This window comes from Ambystoma mexicanum, chromosome 1q (genome assembly GCF_040938575.1).
Source record: "Ambystoma mexicanum isolate Mex_15411 chromosome 1q, UKY_AmexF1_1, whole genome shotgun sequence".
NCBI lineage: Eukaryota > Metazoa > Chordata > Amphibia > Caudata > Ambystomatidae > Ambystoma > Ambystoma mexicanum.
In genome coordinates this window covers 523,035,174-523,056,249 of record NC_090922.1, presented here as the reverse complement: position 1 = coordinate 523,056,249, position 21,076 = coordinate 523,035,174, and the positions used below count along the sequence as shown (strand labels likewise).

The window sequence follows — 21,076 nt, the reverse complement described above, 5'->3', positions numbered from 1 at the left end:
GAGAGACGCATTACGAATTTGCTCTCTCCTGACCAACCTGGAGCAAAATCCTCCCTGTGACTTGGCTAAAATCCCTTCTGACAAAAACCACTCATTGAGCCTGGTGCAAACCAGGGTGTCAAAGAGCTTCCTGACTGTGTCCACGGCGAGAATGGATGGTAGGATTGGGGAGGGCATAATAATGCACAGCTGTTTCAAATACAAGCTTCAGGAGGTGTCACAGAGATACAGGCAGATCATACCTACTCTTTTGCTTTAATCAGATTAGATACGTTTCAGGTTCATGTGTGCCATGTGACCCTCAACATCTGATTTAATGCTGTGTCTGATCACGCAAACCACTCTTTTCTGGGCAATTCTAACGATGGCCATTTTCTTTGATCTAACATCACTGACCCATTAGTATTCTAAGTTCAAGGGTTGCATGCTGCTTTGGATTTGCAAAAAACTGCTACGGCACCTGGAATTAGCATCAATTTATCCAAAATAGAACGGATTATTTGGCTCACCTTCACCTGTCGATTCTTTAATGAGATTGACGTAACTTTGGGGTTTCCCGGTTCCTGGAAAATACCTATAATTGTCCCCATCTTTAAGAAAGAAGATAGGGCGGAGGCAGCTAAATATCAGCCTATTTTGCTAATTGTATCTTATTAAATCTTCTAATTCAAAACTTTAAAAAAAAAAGATTAAGTACTTCACACTTGTAGGTCTAAAACATACATTTGATGTGGTAAATAGGCCAAGGCTGTGGTCCTAACTTAAGAAAGTATACTTTCCCCCAGCAACCTTGACTGCAATACAAAATCTGTACTTTGATAATACTACCACAGTGATAGGGGGCACTGGTGGTGAAACCTCTAGAACTTTCCCTGTCATAAAAGGTATACGGCAAGGTGCATGATCCGCCCCCTTGTGTTTTCACTATTTGTTAATGGTATGGCCAAGATGTCACCTTTGAACTTGGATGCTCCATGTCTGAATGGTTTCAGATTTGGAATTCTCCTATTCACTGATGATGCTGTCTTAATCTCCAAAACCACTGTAGGCGCTCAGAAACAACTTGAAATATTTACTGACATCTGGCAGGAGAAGCGTTTTATTATTATTATTATTTATTTTTATTGTGACATTGGTTGTTCAAGACAATCTTAAACAAATCATTAAAAAATATTTGCGAGGACTGGATTTCTATACTCTGGCCCGGTGGACAGATGTATAGGAGGACAACCTAGTTTAGTGACAGGGACACCTCTGGGAGCTGTAGCCAAACCTGTTCAAGGTAACAAGGCGAGTGGATAAGGCTAAGTCTCATTAAGCGTGACCTTGATAATGGGCCCTCAATGAGTACACACAGTGAAAGGTCAAGGAACACCCTTAGACAAACATTTATAAAAATACTTATTTATGTTTGGCCATATAATGCTATGAAAAATGACTACAAGCATGTAATGTTATCACACAAACTAAATAAATGACACATATATAAAATCACTGGAGTAGGGCAACATACATAACAAACCTGTGTAAAGGAAGATAAGTATTAGCATGGTACACAGGTACACAGAGATACAACACTAACATTAACAGTCCATTCCTAACATATATGGGGCCTTGTGCCCAAACGTTCACCAAAGTTCACCAAAGTTCCACATGGTTTTGTGAGACGGGAAAAAGTTAGTGGAGGGTTTCTTTCGAAATGCAAAGGCAAACTGTTAGAAAACTTTTCAAAAGCTACCAAAAGGGAGATAAAGGGTTCAGATGAGAACTGTTACAACTCACCCCTGTACTCCATTTGTTCTTAGTACTTGGCAGGTCTTCAGCTCTGGTTCTCGGTGGCTGATGCAAGGTCTTCAGGATGCAGAAGGCAGAAGAACTCGATTGAGTGCCCCTTTTAGAACAGGACTGGATGCAGGAAATATGTTTTGGATGACAGCCACTGATGCACATGGAAGTAGGGGGACACAACTATAGCAGTCAGACTTAGCCTCCTATCTCGGGTCCCCTTGATGCTGGAACCACGAAATTTGGCAGGGATGACTCAATTCATCATCAATCAATACAACATTCATTACACTATATAAAATTAACTCTAAAATAGATGACATATAACAATAAAACCTGGTGATCTGGCAAACAATTCAATTAGTCAGAAATATCTACATAAAATGTACTCAATCAAGACCCTCTCATCATTTGAGTTTAAAAACCCTGCGTGACTTAAATATTTCACAACCACAATTGTAGGAGGTGTCACTTCACTATTTGACAATTGCTCATAAAATTCAGCAGTATTTAAAAGCAATCCTTTATGCGTGTATTTTCCAAAGATAATAAGCTGGTAGAAGCAAGCAATGTATTAATATGTGCTCTCTCCTTTGGATCTTGGCCACCTGTTTGCATATATTGAAGTAACCCGAGTCATTAATTTGTACATTGAACCTAATATGGCATACCTCTCCTGTCAGCAGGCGATTAATCCTGTATTAGAGGAATTGATTCCACCACTACGCGTTCGGGAATTTCAGTAAGTACCGTGGCCAGGTTCCTAATGATTTATCCAATGTCGATAAACTCTGGTATAATTTATAAGACCTGACCTTACTAATTGTCTTGATCCAGTCATCCTGAAATACAGCCCGATCAAGTCCCCTGTAGAGTAATTCATGTCCAATAAAATTGTGTTAGCACAATCACAAAAATGCATCAGCGGCTTATAAGATTTAATGTTCAAAACATACCGAAGGTCCACAAACAAAGATTATTTTTGGGCATTCAACACTAATTTATAGAAAGTAAGGATCTTCCATTTGAGTTAGCCGACTAATGACACAAAGCCCAACTCAACATAAAGGGCTGCAATACAGAGACAATCTGGCAGTCTCACTACTTTCAACCAGATTCTAGACTCCACACTCTCCAAATCTCCCATTCTAGCTAAGCAATCAATCTCTATCCCATACAGTAATGCTGGGATTACCTTCAGCATGTAAAAGTTGATTATTGGTTCAAGTGAGAATCTACAAAAATTGGCTAAGATATTTTTCATTTGAGATGCAAGCTGATCCACTTTCTCCAGAATTCTTGATTAGACTCGACTTTGGCTCGAGAAAACATCCATTGTAAAGCCCAGAAAGTGATATTCGGGACCAGAACAATAGCCTGTCAACCATAACCCAGTCACCTCATGGGTTTCCTGGGATTTTTGCTAAATCTTATCATACCCAATTTTGAGCTATTAATAACCAATTCATTTCTCATTTCATACAGTATCATTGTATCCAAGAGCCTCTACAATTTGATCTGGCAGGGGTGTTGCCAGGTCTGGAAAAGATCAGGGGCTAAGCTAATGTCGGGACTGGCGGGACACAGGGTTTGGTAGCATTTTGGTTGTAGCATCTGAGCTTCTATCCGCTGTATGAGCTACAACTAAAAGCCTAGGGCTATAGCCCCCTCAGCACCCCCCCCATTTAGCAACACCTCTGCGATCTGGGTTTGGTCCAAAAGTATAACATCATCTGCATACAATAGCCATATCACATGCAAAGTGTTCAGTCGTGGTGGTGCAAAAGCAAGTTTCTCCTGATGTTCCCCCAAGTCAGACAGTTACAGATTGAACAGGTATGGCGTGAGGACGCAACCCTGATCGAGGCCTCTGAATGTATGAAAATTATGAGTAAGTACGCCATGTCTGCTCACTGTGACCCACAATGAACTGCCCTCATGAAGATGGACCACAATATACAACAAGGAATCTGGTAGTTACAGGACCTAAGCTTTGACCACAGCAGAGAGCAATTTACAGAGTCAAAAGCCTGAGAAAAATCTACTTTGGCCACAAACACCCACGATATATCGGACCCCCAAGCTCCCTCCTGAAAACAACGCAGGATGAATCCATTCAGTGTGGTAAAGAGTCTCTGAAATGTCTGAATTCACTGTACTGAAGATGCCAATTGATCCAGATCATGCAAAACCAATACCGCAAAAATGCTTCTGTCACAATCCAGATGGGAGATAGGATGATATTTTGACGGATCAGTCCGATCTCCCTTCTTAAATATTGGTACCACAATCGACTGCCTCCAGGATTCCTGAATAGTTTTTGGCTCTAGAACAGATTTAAATAGAAAGAAAAGAATATTAGCTCATACGGATGGTGCGTCTTTAAAGAACGCATTACTCAAGCCAATTGGCCCCAGGGGCATGAGAATTTGATGACCTATTGATAACAACGTGAATATCTTCAGCGTTAAAGTCCATATTCCATGATATACCCGGTATTTCAAGGGTCACAGGAAAATCAGATTCTCTAAACAGACTTTTGAAGTGCGACTCCCCAACTCCCTCTGCAATCAGATTATTTAGCAGAGAGTCCTGGGGTTTTAGCACTTTGTTTATCATTGTCCAAAAATGTGACATATTTTCGGTCAAGAGTGCCTGCAACATTCTTTCACCCTCATTTTGGAGTTGCAGATTCCTATAACACTTGTACCATTTTTTATATGTTTGTCTCGGCCTCCTCATGTTCTCCAGACCACTATATCCCCTCCACCAGAGCAGACAATCGCTTGTCGCTCGCTACGCAACACTCTTTTCTTTTATTGTACTACTACCACGTTGTATGGGTGATTTATAGTCCTGGGCACCTTAGATTTCATACCATTTGAGGTTGCGGTTCTCTCCAGAAACATTGAGATCTCCATAGTACTAAGCTGTTTAACCTTTTCTTCCACCTTAACATTAGTTTCATTATTAAAACAGCAAAGACCCAATGTCTGGCCCACTACTTTAGGTTATGACTATTCAAAAATGGTTCTTGCTTTCCTAGGCAATTGGCTCCTAGAGTTTCTGGTTTTCTCCTAGGGTTTACCTGGCTGCATTTCCTGCTTCTCTCTACTTTTCCATGTCTTGCACTTCACATTTTTCCAAATCCTGCTATAGCTTTTTTACCTTCTTCATATCTAGATTTGAATCTTCCACAAAGGTTGCTGTCAATTTTAGCACATATTTTCAACACTATTCCATTCTTTCCTCACATGGGCCCATATTGAAAAGGCCCCATCTTCATAATGTAGGCTCACTTAAACCTCAGGCCCCCTTTTGCGCTCGCTCTGCTACCTGACAGCGAATGCCCCATATCATTTTGCAGTGGGTACAAGAAGTGTTTTCTACCACCGGCTGGAGAAGTGATCCTTGAGGGGATCTGTCATCTAACTTTTCCGAGCAGCAGCGGAAATGAATTGAAAGTTACAGTCGGTAAGAGGTCTAAGGTACCAAGATGGAGACGGTCAGCTTCTTTCACCACCTCATGGTGCATTTTGGCAAAGGCGGCTCTTGCTCCCTCATGTGGAGTAAAGAGACTTGGTACACTGAAGACGAGGTGGGGCAACTGTTAAATTCTTGAAACAGTGCAGAGGGTGGGAAATTCATCTGGCACTTGAGGTATACTGGGCTCAGGCAATTGCTGCAGACTTGATGGGGCAAAAGCCAAAATCTGGGCAATAGCAATTATCATGCTTGAAAATAACAGAAAATTCTATTTTTTACAGCGTGCAAACAGTACACTGAAAAGCCCCCTATATGTGGAATTGGACCACATGAGCATTAATTTTGAAGCTCCACTAAAACCATTCTACTGAGTTAACATTTAGAGTACTCCTGCTTTGGTTGTGTATTATGTGGTCATCTCAGCAGGTGCATCCTCATTACGCCGTGTGTAAGGTTTAAGGGATATGGCCAGTAAGATCAAGTTAGATCCGGTATGGGACAATCCTTCATCGAGTACTGGCTCTACACCGAGGGGGTAGCAGGAGCTGCTTTTCATGAGTGGTCTCCTGTGAACCTATGGGAGATCTGTGCAAGGAGTGGGTGGGCAAGTGAGTACTTGGCTAATAATGCTGTTGTGGGTTCTGAGGCTTACTTTACTTCAGGTTCACTTTAGGAACATTACCTTTGCAGCCTTCACTTCATCTTGGGAAGTTGTATCCAGTGATTGCTCCTCAAACTATTGCACAGAAAGGATAGATCATGTCTATTTTGTGTTTCCGTGCCTGCTTTATGAAGCTATATGAGAAGCTATCTGAGACCTATTTTAGGACTCATTAGAGTACCAAATCTTGGCGTTCTGCAGGTGGACTCCGCACAGGCATGTCATAATTGTAATAGCACATTTTTTAAAGTGGATCAGGACAATAAGGTCTAGATGCCCTATCATCGTTTAGTGAAACCAAAAATGAAACTCGATTATGTGAGATCTATTATTTTTTCCAAAAAGATGGCGTTGTTTGATCTGGTGAAATACATTGGTTTATCACAATGCTCATTGACTTATTGTTGAGTTCTGGGATGGTCAACATAACTGTATTTTAACACAGGTTTTTTTTTATAGATGGATGGTTTGAAGGAAGTTTTGGGCCTGATTTGATCAACTACATTCTGCACCGGTATTAAAGATTGTTTTATTTGTTTGTTTATTTATAGAGCTCACCTAACCCGAAGGTATCTAGGCGCTTTTGCTTAGAAAATTTACAATGTTACATACATAGAAAATACAATTCCCCGATACAATTGGCAGTTGACTAGTGTTAAAAATTGATGCAACTTGCCGTACAGATGCATTCCTTGAGTTGTGCACTATCATTTCAGGAAAAGAATACAAGAGATTGGCTTGGTGAATCCAGGCAGCAATGTGGCAGAACAAAGACATTTGCAGAAGAGATTTGGAAGTCTTAACATTGCTTGTCAAAGAGCCAGATTTTTTTATATGGAAACATTTAATGGGCATATGTACGAAATAACGGTATCACTGACTGTCTCTCCATCTACCTCCTAACCCTTGATGGTCTGTAGTTGACACCCCCTGCTTGAACCTGCTTCCATAAAGGAAGATTGAATCTTCCTCCCAGCAGTCCTCCCGAACAGTCCTGGTCTCTCGCAACAGAGTAAAATTAAAATAGACTTTTATCAGTACTTGCCAGCAATACCTAACTTCATTGTGTAATTTAGTCATATGAATTGATACAGAATAAGTCAATGAAAGACTCTAATTATGTCACGGTATCACATAACTAGTAGCATCCACCAGGTCCATCAGTAAACTTTTCCGCTGTGCGGCGATGTCCATTATGTCGGCCCCGATGTTTACTGATGTGAGTGCTCCACCCAGCCATTTCCGTCCAAGGTGCCTCAGGGAAAAAAGGTCTCTGTTGGATTAAACAGAGCAATTTGACAATCCTTAAACCAATGCCCATTGGAAAGGGTCTGTCTCAAATGTTATAAGTCTTAAGAAGACCTGTGGTTGTCCATAGAGAATGTTTACCATGTTAAGGTGTCTGATGTTTTAAAGAACATACTAGCAGAATTGAATGAGATACAAAGGCGAGGATTCTCTTACGAACCCCCAAACCTCTACCTTGTCTAATGAGGAGTTACAGCTTGAGTCTAGAGATAACACTTTTATATACAACTATGAAAATCCCCTGGAAGTTGCTGAAGCCAACTCTGTAGTAAGGTGGGTCAACACTTGGAAATTCACCATTGATTAGTAAGCTTGTCTTGAAGCTACATCAATCACAGGCCTAACTTCCTCTACATAATGGTTCCCTGATTGGCACTACCCTTAAGGCACTTGGAAGCCATCTCTTGAAGACAGGATATAGTCTGATGCTAGGTCAAAGAGCTTCCTTGCAAGCTTTGGCCTGGATAGATTGACGAAATGGTTACAGTCAGATCTAGTTGATGTCACCCTTTTGACTACATCTCTTTTGCTGTTTTGTGCCCAAGTGTATCGAGACACATAGCAGAGTTTGGCTGTGGTGAGCCTAGTCCATCTAGGTGAGAGGGCACAGGTGGGTTCAGGACTGTCAAAGAGGTTTTTGGCAGAGGTCTTCAGAAATGTTTCAAAAAGCAAAGAACATGTTTTACTTATCACAATGGGGTGGCAAGGCTCAATCAAGAGGACTGGTGAAAAATTGGAGATGAAGGAAGAGAAAGTGGGAAGACGACATAGGAGACAGCAGAAGGAACTGTAAGGCAAACTCTTCTTGGGTAAGTGATAGGTCCAGCAGAATAGCTTAATTCTTTTGTCTACAATATGCCCTAAGGTGTGAGGGTAAGGGCTGCAGTATCCGCTTTTCAGCTGAGCTACAAAGGTATATCGGCAATTGTATAATTTAGATCAAAATATGGAGTGGACATATTTGCCTCTATATTGAGGTCTCTCCTTTTCTAAGTATTTTTCAAGTTATGTATTAAGCATCAGGCCAGCAATACAGGAAATGCATGTGCAGAGGTTGTACACGTGGTACTGTACACTGAAGGTGAGGACGTACACCGATAGGAGAATATAACGGTGGTTAGCAGGACAGAACATAGTGACAACAATAGTCTGTGTCGGAGATACTTTTACGTTTTGGGGGTTTTCAGATTGTGGCCTGACTTCATGATAGTGTCACTGGGCAGAGGTACAGGAGGGTATCCTATAATAGCTCTACCCATGGCATTGAAGTCATTGTTTATGGCATGCTGGCTTCCACAGGTGGCAATAATCAGGAATCATTCAGAACCTCAGCTATTCAGTTGTAGTGCTAAAGGTGGAGCTCAGCCCACTCACAGTGCTAACCACGATGGTGCAAGGATCGGTGAAGAAAGGGTCTTTCCTTGCTGAACCGTCTCCTGTACTCTGTGGGGTCCCTCAAGGATCATGCGTCTCCTCTACGCTCTATAATGTCTTTACTAAGCCTCTATTCGATATTCTTGATTACATGGGTGTCTCGTATACTAACTACGCCGATAACACCCAGATACTGATCCCAATCTCAGGAAACCACTATGAAGACACTAAGGTCCTTAACGGAATCTACTCAGTAATCCAAGCCTGGATGGCACACCATGGACTCCGTTTAAATGATGAGAAAACTGAGATACTAATACTTGGCTCCCGCTCTAGACTGAACAAACTAGACCCATCATTCAAATCCTTCATTATTGATGGCAACACCATCACAGCCTCCAATAACACTAAAAGTCTCTGTATTTACCTAGACGACAACTTATCCTTCAACAGACAAACCAACGCTGTGGTTGCAGCATCTGCCTACACTTGCAAGCTAATAACTGCTTGCAGGCCTTTCCTTACGACACCTAACTGCATTACCCTGGCCAGAACGTTAGTTATGTCCAAAATCGATTATTGTAACTCGCTCTTTCTAGGGACTAGCCTTAGTAACATGAACAAACTACAAGTGACACAGAATAACGCTACGAGGGTGGCCCTTAACATCCCGAAGAAGGCACACATATCCAACACAAGACACAACCTTAACTGGCTACCTGTCAAACACAGAATTGCCCTCAAAACCCTAGCCTTAACACACAAAGCCAGAGCCAACCTCGCCCCAGTATACCTTTCCAACAGACTCCTGTCACACACTTCTTCAAGGCCCCTAAGATCGGCCCAAGCCCACACTATGGCCATTCCCAGATTCAAGCTGCAGAATTCAGGGGGTTCTAGCTTACCTGTCCAGGCGGCTAAGCTCTGGAATACGCTTCTGATGCCCATTAGATCCGAACCTTCCTTCCATATCTTCAAAAGAAAATCCACACTCTGGCTGCATGAACTTGACTGCCAGTCTCCTTACGGCTTTCACTAGCAGGCCGCGGCTGCGGTTACGCCCTTTGGTATTTGTTTGCACTCAATACTGTGTACTGCCTACTATTGTTGTAACCTATTTAATGTGGAACTGAATAATCTTGTGTAACTATACTGCCTTTAGAGCTTTAATAGCTGTAAGATATCCGCCTAGCTGCCCCAGGGCCGGGAGCGCTCTACAAATAAATAAAATACAAAAATACAAAAAAATACAAAGCCGTAAGTAGCAAAAAGAAGGCCACTATGTCATTATAAAACAACCTGATCACCCATAGAGATTAAACAAGTAACTATTCAGAGGATGCAGGTAACCCTTCCATATGCAGCGCGTACAGCACAGAAGGCCAACAGATCTCCAAATCAGCCCCAGAAATAGTCCCAATGACTCACATTGAGGTGGCCAAAAATGTGCTATGCTAGATTCCCAAAGCAGTGAGATCATGTCTAGATGTTATGAGCCAGGCCAGTTGAGCCAAAGGTTGCATCAATCAGCTGACTGACGCAAAAAACACTTCTATCTCAAGATTAAATGCCATGCCAGCATGATGGTTTGTGCTAAAGTGAGAGTTCTCCTTGTGTAGGCTTTCCTGACCTTTTGGTCCACCCTGGTTCTTCCTTCAAAGTCCATCAGTTCATCATCTGGAAACTGCAACCTTTTACCTTGCATGTGTTTTTAGAATGCAAGTGTGCCTGACCACCCGTCAATCAGCAGTGTTATCTGCCAACTCTGCACTCCTCTACATAAGCAATGTTATCCTCCTTTGCCAATAGCACATGCCACAAGAATATGTAGAGACAACTCTTGGATAACACTCAGCAAAACGTTTAGTGGCATTTTGGCTTATTTCCTGACCCCGGCCCCTACTAACCAGCGATCAACTACACTTATAACATCCGCCCTCTCAAGTGTCGCGTGCCAAACCGTGGACCTAATATCACTCAAATTCGCTTACATCTGAGCATAGGGATCTGCTAACGCACACTGCTCGTAGTCTCCAGCATACATGTACGCACTGACACATTCTCCCATGAGCACCCGGGCAACACTGCACAGAAGAGGACATATTGAGCTAAAGTAGCACATTTGTGGTCATTTGTGTCGCCCAACGGCATCTTGTCATGAGAAGCCCTTACAACAACTCTGCAGCAACCCCTCCCAGAGAGCTGTGACTCTCATGACAACAGGCCTCCATTTCAGCTTGGTGAGAGTTTAGCATCTGCCACATGGTGGCCAAAAGACGAGAGACATTCTGCACTGATTCTGGTGGGCCTGGATTGGTGGTCTACATCCCGTAAACCTCTGATGTATCAGATTAGAAGAAAAGGCCTAATCTCCATCTAATTAATCTCCGCTGAGATTAGTGTTGTGTGATTAAGAAAGAGCTGCCGGGATGGAAAAGCCAAACTCAATCACCCCCTCCTTCCTCCTTATAGCATACCTACCAAGAGTTCCCCTCACATGCCACTGACTCTCATCTTCGACTGAGAAGAAGTCTTTGCTTTTGTTAAAGAAAAACAACAAATTCTCATCTTGAGTTAATTGGAAGTCCTGTGTAATGTGGAAAAGGCATACATGTCTACGATGGATAAGGTGCCTTGTCTTAAAGTGGGACAATAGTGGTTGTTAAAGGGTTTGTCTTGACTTCGTCAGAGACAAGATCATGACTTGTATTGATTACGGATAGGGTTGTGTTTTCAGATCTTGAGTTAAGATGATGTTTTGTGATATAGTGTTTATGTTACATTACTGTCTTGCATTAAGAAAATGGGCCTCATTACAAGTGAGGCGGTAAGGGGTTAACCGCACCGGTAAAGGAGCCGGCGCTGTTAACCCCGTACCACCTCATTACGAGGTCCCCTCGCGGGACCCGCTCTGGACGTCTGGTCACAACAGACGTCCTTTGCGGGTCCCGTGAGGGGCCCAGCATGCTAACAACGGGCCTGTCATTAACGGGCCTGTTGTTAGCATGCTCTCTATTTCCATTGAGCCCTATAGGGGCTCAAATGAGAATGGGGATGGTCCGTGTTCCCTGAATGGGGAAATACCAGGCCCTCCATAGTTGGAATGGCATGGTATTTCCCCATTCAGGGACCACGGACCCGGACCCTTATTAAGGGCATGGCTGCCTCCAAACTCGTAATGAGGCCCAATGTGTTGTCTTGAGCAGAGATGATCTTTTGAGCTGCTTTGAGATGCTACTTTGTGTACGGTCATTAGCTGAGTGTAGGCACACCTTTAAGGTTATAATTGATCTTATCTTAATCTTACATTGCCTCAAATAGAGGGGATTATTTCTGATGTTGAGTTTAGTGAAGGTATCCTTTTACCTTGAAATTCAGGTGGGCCTTGTAAAGTCTGCTGTGCAAGGTCTGATCTTGATTTGAATGGATAATGTCCCATGTCTTAGCCTCATTTTAAAGACTCTTCCCTTGAATTGAGTCAAATATTAGTCTTAACCTGAATTGAAGGTTCTCCTTATCTGGTCACAATCAGTCTCTCTCACCTTGAGTGGAGTCATGAGTGAGTCTTGCCATCCTTTGATCTCTGAGAAAATGATGTCAGGTTGAGTGTTTTTGCCATATGATCTGCCGTGAGTTTGGGAGGTTACTCTTCGCAAGTTCAGTTGTGCGTAACTCTTGCTTTCTTTTCACCTGAGGGAAGCTTGCCCTGGGTTGAATGGAGGCTTTGCTCATTTTGAGCTTTTGTATTGCTATGAAGTGAGGGTGCTGGTGGCGTCCTCAGTGGGCTATCGCATTGCTTGTTGAATTGTAAGTGGTTCTCATGTTCAGGAAAGTGGACCTTGCCCTTGGCTGATCACGTCTTTTCAATTGTCTTCACCTGTGACCATCCCAACCCATCTACATGTTCATGCACACCTCGTATTACCTCAGTATGGAAGAATCCATTGAAGGGGTTCTTGTCTTGAATTGATGGGACGCTTTTTTTTTAATCTATACTTTTGACCTGATACCCACAGCGCGACGTGGCTGGGGATGCCTCGGAATCCGCCCTTTTGAAGTGCATAGAGCTGTCTTGTGGGTCCGTGAAACAGATGCGAGAAAAGTACAAAAAAGTGGCAGAAATTCCCTTCAACTCTACAAACAAGTATCAGGTGAGAAGACGAACTCAATTGCTCGTTCTTGAAAGGGCAAAGGAGGACACTCACACTCAATCTCCTTCTTTGTTATGCTTCCTCTTAACACTTAATCACCCTTGTTGTAGTTGAGCCTTAATACTCCCCTCCTTCAGCTCACACTTTCAGTCTCACTGTTGCTCTTTCTTTCCATTGCTATCTTTTCAGCTTTCTTGACATTTTCTTTTTCCAGTGTGCTTGTTTTTCTTATTTTCCTTTTTTATTGTATGCTTACTTTTCACTCCCACTTTCTTTCCTAACATATTTACTGACTTTATCTCTCCTTTTCTCTTTTTGATTCACCCTCTTTTTCTCTGGTTCTTTTCTTCTATCTCTATCTTTTCCTTTTCCTACTTCTGCCGTCTCCTATCCATCCTACCTCTCTCTGTGCATGACTCCATTCTATTTTCTTTTTTGTAATAAGATGGTTTTCTGATATGAAATATGCTGCCTAAGGCTAAGCCAATTTCTCATGAAGCTTCTGACCAGGACTGTTATGCAGTCTGAGCCGACAGTTCATACATTAATATTAACGTCTGTTATCAAGCGATTTATTAGGTCTCTTAATCTCCCAGCACTTTTTTGCGACCGTCAATAACCTGAAACTAAGGAGAGTGAGTGCTTGAGGAGCCTGAGTACTTACAAAATAAGTATGACTACCAGAGAAAGAGGTATTTGAAGGAGGTGACAGGTAGGGCATATGATAGACACCAGCCACTTGTTTGCAACATCAGAGGTTACATGTAAATTGGTATGATTTGACTGCGGCATCATTGTTTGCAGCAGAAGTGACGGTAGTCAATTTCCCTGCGAACCCAATTTTGCTGCGGGCAAAATCATACCAATCCATACCCCTCTACCCGCAATACGTCCTCACCTCCCTCCCCCCCACTTTCCTTTCATTGTCCGTTTTATATCTGACCCTGCGGCGTCAGTTCCGTCCCTGCAACGCGGATCAGAACTGATGCCGCAGTGTCCCTTACTCTGCTTTTTGTTTTAAGTCCCCTGCTTCCAATGTCCTAGGAGAGGGGGACAACCCTGCAACCCCTCTTCCCCCTGTTCGCTATAAGAGAACCGCATGGCCGATTTGACCAAATTTTTGGTTGTACAATCATTTCGTACAGCCTAAATTCGGTCAAATGGGCTATATGGTAAAAAAAATTTGGTCAAATTGGCCAATGCCCTGAATGAGGATGGGTGCTAGAGAATGGTTTGTTTTTTTGTTTGTTTGTTTGTTTATTATATGTAAAGCGCGCTAGACCCAAGGGTATCAGGACGCAGCAGGTACAAGAATATGGTGTCCGATATGAAAAAGCATGTGAGAACTAGAAAAGGGGATGGGTGCTAGGGAAGTTGATTGAAAGGTGTGGGCTCTAAAGAAGTGGACTGGTACTAAAACATGTGGTTGGTGATGTAAAGAAGAGTGGGCATGTACCCAGAAGATGGCGTGCTATGCAGCGGAAATAAGTACTTGAGGAATGGTGAGTGATAGATAAGAGGACTGCAGGTGTGGCGCTCTGGGCGCAAGATAAGGGGACTATGTGCTTGAGAGGGGTGTGTGACAGAGATGGATGGGCTTCTAGAGAAAGTGGAAATGTGTTTGGGAGAAGTGATGGTACTAGATATGGATGTCGATGCTAGAGTAAAGGTCTGGTCGTGGAGAAGGTACTGGAGGGAGATTGTTGCTATATCGGTGCAACACATGCTAGAGAACAGATCAAGTATTCCAAGATGGGACGGGAGCTATAATGATTTACCCTAAGGAGGGTGGACAGGAGAAGAGAAAGGTGCAGGTGCTTAAAGGGGGCGGGGGGTTGTTCTACAGAAATACTAGCGAGGGAGGAAGAATGAGGGTCTTCTGCATGACAGGTACATTATTGCTGGAGGGGGAAAGCTGGTGCAGAAGGGGGATCATGCATGGTAAGGAGCATTTTGAGCAGTAAAGTGCAGAGCATTTCGAGCGGATGGGGTACAGTGTCATCATCATCTCAAAGTTTGTTCGGATTCCTCCATTAGCAAATATTAAGCCAGCACACAATACAAATATTAAGCCAGCACACAATACAAATATTAAGCCACCACACAATACACAGTTAAAAACATTCCTAATCAATAAATATAAAAACGAGGAACCTAACCCAATCCCAATAAACCAACATCAAGATATACCAAAGTTATGCAATTTAAAAACATGGCCTTCCTAATAATTCCTTGCTTGAGGTTATTTTAAATAGCCTCACTAATGTTTTAGTTAAGCTCTTTTTGGAAGTTCTTGAAGACAGAAATGCCACAAAATAGGAAGTCAAAAAACGTCCACGGATTTCACAGTGTTTAAACGATGCCCTCCAGTTGTAGAGACCGAGAAGTGCTTTTAATTATGTTGATGGTGTTTTTATTTACTTGACTGTCTTGTGGAGCTCCTCCCTACACTCTGTTTGGCAATTTTACAAATCCACTTGCTACATTGTCATTCGTAATCATCTTAGATTTCAAAACCGGAAGGTAGGAGAGCCCTACCTTTTTTTTTAACCTAACCATTAACTTCCATACTTATGTAATGGAAGCTGTTGCGTCCCACAACTGTAATCATGGGCATGGAAGAGGGACTCTGAAGTATGAGAGGCCGGCAGGTGAAGGGGCACTGAGGTCTGGCGCTGGATAAAGCAGCGGCACGGCAGTGGGAGCAGGAGTCGGTGCATTGTAAGGAAGCGTGTACCAAAGAAAGAAGCCAGGACAGCAGAGGGGACGATGTGAAGGCACGGCAGGACATGGGGCGTGTTTAGGAGAAGGGAGAGAGTTTAAGAGAAGGGAGTGTGTCCATCAGCAACGGGCTAAAGACGGACAGTTGGGTTCTGAAGCAAGAACCCATAAGAGAGGATGGAATAAAAGAGGGGCAGGCAGGGGAACAGCATCACTTCAATTGCTTTGAGGGATTTGGGGGACTTCACAAGCAGGTTGATCTTTGGAAAAGCGACAGGAGCGCAGTGTGAGGTGAATGTGGAGTTAGAAAAAGGAGAGAACTAATTATACATCAAACAGCAGCAAAACGACCCACATTGGGTATCAGATGATAATGTCCCCATACATAATGTGGCCGGCAAAAACCGTTGGCGACGTCATATATGGTGACATTATGAATGGGGATGAGTTGCGGGGATGCCCCGTGCTCCCATTTAAAAAAAACAAGAAACAGGTTAATGTTAAAGTTTAACATCCAATCCATTTCTGAATTGAATTAAAATCTATTGAAGTGATAAGAACAACACCTAAGGTGTAACCAAATACTGAGTAAAATTGAAACGGAATATAAGCAGCGTTGAGATGGGTGGAGGGGCCAGGGGTGTCACACTACTGGATCAGCACTAGAGGGCGTGAAACCCCCAAGCATCAGTCAGGACAGTCAGGCACCCTGCCTCAGAGAACCTCAGGTTATGTATTGTTACCCTCCAATCACATCTGCAGATAGACTGGCCTAGCAGCTTCAAGGCTTTAAAAGGCATAATATCTACCTTCTACTTCACATGGTGGACCAAAGGAAGCCATTTCCCAAAACACGCGGCCGTGTTCAAGCATTGTCGCTCTAGACCAGTCCCAGCTTCCATGTTAAGCATACCAGCAGTGGTGGATCACAGCTATGAATAGACTATTTCAATGATCTATACCAGCCCCGGCACAGAAAGGATGGAACCAGGGAGTTCCGTTTCTTGACTGGCAAATTCTTTCAGCACTGGGAAGAGACGGAGGTAATGAAGTGTGGACAACAAGAGTTGCTTAAAGGCTCTTGTGCGCTTTTAAGTCTACGGCCCTCATTACAGGTTTGCCGGTATCCACCGGTTATTCTGGCAGGATACTGGCAAAACTGTCTGACTTTTTCCACCACCCAATATTATGGGAGGCAGAGATGCTGGTAGGTTCCCATTTCATGGAGTGCCATAGGACTCCATCGGATGGGATTGCTGGAATCAGCGGTACCGGTAGTACTGATGCCAGTGATTCTGGCTTTTTTTTACCGGAAGGGGCCTGAAGGTCAGGCATGCCGGTGGATCACTGCCCCAACCGGCAAACCTGTGTTTCCACGGTCCAGAAAAAGTGCTGGTGCCTGAATTACCGGCATTTTTTCTGGCGTTCTTTCCAGCCCGGGGAACATTTAATGACCCCCTATGATAAATATATCTAGCAAGTCCTTAGAGAGGTCGCAGTTTCGGTCACTCGTCTAGGGGACTGTACAAGCATAATGGCCTAAAAGGACACTCCTAGTACCACTCGTCCTGTACAGTATACATTTCAGATGCGCATAACTGGGCAAAGATTTGATTTAGGAGAGAAAGAGAAGTATTAGTCTTTATTGGCAAATTCAATCTGCCCCAATAGTCAATGCAAAGTCCAAAAGCCAAATGAACCCCTAATTTAAAAAAAATGGTGGTCACTCCACCCAGTAACTTCAATAGATATCTGTGTTTTTTATTTTTCCTTGGGGGAATGCATGTGAATTGAAAAGCAGAAGAGGGTATTAATTGAATAGTTAAATAATATAGTAGGAGTAAAGTGTCTGATTCAGTGATTCTAAAATATCTAGACGTGTTTGTATTCCACAGACCATCCAGCTAACCTGACACCAGCTGCAACAAAAATGGCAACAAGGCCAGATGCAAAGGTTACCATTGCAAATTACACAAGCCCACGATAGCATTGTTTGTGGTCATAGTTCCATCCCTACTTGCTAGAACAGTAGGACCAATCTTCAAATTCAGTCTGTGACACTCACCAGATACAAATAAATGGTATATAAAAGTATCAGCTGGCAGTGATTCTCTTTGTAAAGGTCTGGTCATAGCCCATCCAAGAGGTCTTCGGGAGAGAGATGTTTGTGAATTCACGAGCTCGGATGCCGATGGCGAACCATTCATCCGCACCGCAGGCTCAGGAGCTAGCTTTCATACAAGATGCATATGGTGTTTAGTGCACCTTGCAGAATGTATTGCTGATCTCCAGCATGGGCTGCAATCTGGCATTCTTAACTTTGCCTTGTTCATCAGTTTATGATCTGCACACAGCAACACAACGACAAAGCGTTGTGCTTTTTCCCGTCCCCCCCACTAACCTAACATCCCTGCCTTTTTCAGATCCGCCAGAGCAGCTGGAGATGATAAAAATGGCCATGGTATAAATCCCAGTGACATAACATAACATAAACTGGGAATAAACACAATTAATTTTGCTGAAATGATCTAAACATGAGGGAAAGGCCAATCTGGTATTTGGCAATATTATTTCCCATGGATCAGAATTTATATTTTGGCACACCTCTACCAAAATATGTTGGTCCTTGTATGTATGTATGTACATAGGTGATTTATATAACCTATACCTAGGTAAAAATCAATGGAGCACTGTACAAGAAAGTGAGCGGTCTGTGAAGTGTTCCTTGAACAGCATGGTCTTCAAATCTTTCCTAAATTGCAGGCAGAGCGGGACCAGCCGCATGTGAGCAGGAAGGTTGTTCCAGAACGTGTGAGCACAGTGGGAGGATGCTTGATTTCTGGCATTCTCCTTCTTGCACTTCTTGGATTCCAGTCTGGCGATACCATGGCTTGGCTCCTGGTGTTGCACAGAGATGGTAATCATTGCAGCTGAGTATGATGCCATCTTGGGCGTTAGAGCTTTGTAGCTGATGCCAGCGGTCTTGAAGATGATGTGAGCTTGTAGGGGCAACCAGTGTAGGTCCTTGATTGCAGTTGCATTCCTTCGGTCCTACAATGAAGCATGTTGAGGCATGTTGGATAGCTTTCAGGGGGGCCAAAGTAGCAGTTGTGACACCTGCCTGAAAGGCATTGCCACCCGCCAGGTGGAAGGGAACCAGGGCTTGGATCTGAAGTCTTAGGTGGGGATGAAGGGTTTGATTCAGCGCAGGAGTGCTTGCTAGTTAGCAAGGTAGGATCCTTGCTTCCACAGGTGTGGTAAACAGCAAAAGATCTAAGGTGCCATTGTGTCTTGTGAACTCGATGGGCCTTCTCTGCAGCGGCAGGGGATGCAATGTGACCTCGTCCTCCATCAGTCTTCCGTTTGTCTGGCTGATATTTCTACTGTGAATTAGGCCACCGTGAGGTTGAACCCACTGGGCACCCTGCTTTCTTAACATACATGTAGAAGTATGCCTCTGAGATTGCCATCCTTTCCTCAGGTCAGCTGTCTGCAAATTCTTCATCTAATTTTTAGTTCTGTCCATCACTTGCCTGTAAGTTGTCCTGTAAGTTTCTTTCGTGCTTTATAGACAAGGTTTGGTTGGAGCTAGTGAAGGACACAATTACATGGATGTTCCCAATGTACACAAAACGTATGCAATGAAAGAATACTCTTGGCTAAACCTTTAATGGCTAACTTTTTAAAGATTGCAGAAATGTGAACCACTGAGCAGGTCACCTATACTTGATTACGGCCTCAACATTAAATCGCCAGCGACTGTCCTTGCTTGCAGAAGTTCAGAAAGTTATAAGATCCCTGTGGGTGGGGAGGTAGTCCCATTCTGGAATGTATGAATTATTTCTTATTTATTAAATCAGTATTTCTATATATGGCTCCAGTAATGCCACCATGTGGCTTTTTACGCTGTTTAATGAATACAACAATATATTTAAACTGTGGAGCAAGGTTGCAAGTGGATCAGGGATTACACTGAACATTCAAGACACTGAAGTGAATGGGTCTTGTGTGGCCAACTGTTTTGGGCTTCAATTGCCTGGTTCTTTGCAGTGTCCAACATGGATGTGGCTACTGCAGGCAGTCCAGTGAGATCGAGGAAGGGCTCTGTGAGGGGTAAGTGGCAGGGGTGTGTTGCTTGTGGTCAAAGTCCGGAGAGGTCGGCTCTCCTCGTTCACCATATATGTCTACCTGTCTTCATCCCGTCAAACACATCCTTGAATAGACCTGCTTTCAGTATCTTTCTTTTTTTAAAATATATTTTCTTTTCTTGAATTCTTCGTATGCGAGAAACAATGCACCCAAAAAGTCAAATGTGTTTTGCAAATAGGAGAAAACAATATGACCCGGAAGTTGTAAGCATAGGAGATTGGCAAGTGCACATAGACATGAAAAGGTTTGTTTGCAAAGGTCAATGATAAGCATATTGTATATCAAATAGATATGCTTCCCCGGCCATATTGAATGTGATAGTCTGAGGCAGTGATCATGTACAGAGAATCTACAAATAGTAGTGAGCTTGGTTGGTTTCTAAGTGGTGGATTCAGGCGAGTCCAGGTGTTTGGGCCCCTCTAGGGCCCTGGCCCCATCTCTTTGCTCCTTGAACTTTTTCTGGCAGATGGTTTTGCAATCTGCAGGACTCTGGGCAACCGGTCAGGGTGCAGTGGCCGATCTCTTTCTGCAGATAACCTAGAACTGTGGTTCAGAATACCTGGTGCAGGATGTCAAGGGCTTTATTCCTGATCCTAGAGACCACCATGAGCAGGTGAAACAACTTTAGGTGGCTTTAAACTCAACATGGTCTCATTTAGCAGGTTGAAAGGCAGCATTGTTGCCTGGGTCTGCACTCTAGGCAATCTGCCAGTGAGTCTCCTGGAAAGTTTTAATCTCACACATTGCACCACTGCCCAAGCAGCGGAGAGTGCAGTGGGACCTGGGGCTGGTAGGCTTCCTGGCAACAGGTCTGCAGTTTTATAAATAGGTACCAATTAATTATAAGAGACCTTTCCTGGTTTAATTAAATGAATTGCTTAATAGCTCTCTTGAATGCACAGTGAGCACTTGCCCTTTGCCACTTTACCCAGTTAGCTTTTGCAAACATGTGTTTCGTTACTGTGGGTTTGGCGTGCTTTCTCATTGCCCTCTAATCGTGCTGCGTCCCCTTCTTTCAGCTCTCCATTCACGAGACGGAAGACCCTGAGGATAACCGGTACTTGCTGGTGATGAAGGGCGCCCCCGAGAGGATCCTGGACTGCTGCTCCACCATCATCCTGCAGGGCCAGGAGCAGCCCTTGGACGAGGAGACAAAGGAAGCTTTTCAGAACGCCTACCTGGAGCTCGGCGGCCTGGGGGAGCGCGTCTTGGGTACGTAACTGTAAAGGGGCGCGGCAGCGTCAACGCGACACTTGGTATACCTGATGAATGAGAGCATTATTATTTTACACATGAGCTTTAGGGAGAGAGAAAGGCTGGTGTGGATCGAAGGAACTGGTGTCTTATATGGAAATATTGAAAGATCTGCACATTCTGGAGTCTGTGGGTAAAGCAGGGGACCTGGAGAATTAAGCAGATGCCCCACATTCCAAGGTGTCTC

The 21,076-nt window shown here is 43.5% G+C and overlaps 1 protein-coding gene across 6 annotated transcripts in view; it reads left to right on the top strand.

Annotated features, from left to right (window-relative positions):
* ATP1A3 (ATPase Na+/K+ transporting subunit alpha 3) overlaps nt 1-21,076 on the top strand; it is a 330,819-nt gene that overhangs the window by 235,085 nt on the left and 74,658 nt on the right. For 5 of the 6 annotated variants that reach the window (XM_069640928.1, XM_069640929.1, XM_069640927.1 and 2 more), the window contains 2 exons: nt 12,631-12,765; nt 20,655-20,847. In XM_069640928.1, the coding sequence (XP_069497029.1) occupies nt 12,631-12,765; nt 20,655-20,847 (328 nt within the window). Of the gene's footprint in view, nt 1-6,409; nt 6,447-12,630; nt 12,766-20,654; nt 20,848-21,076 lie in introns of those variants that run through there. The other variant, XM_069640932.1, reaches the window with a different exon arrangement.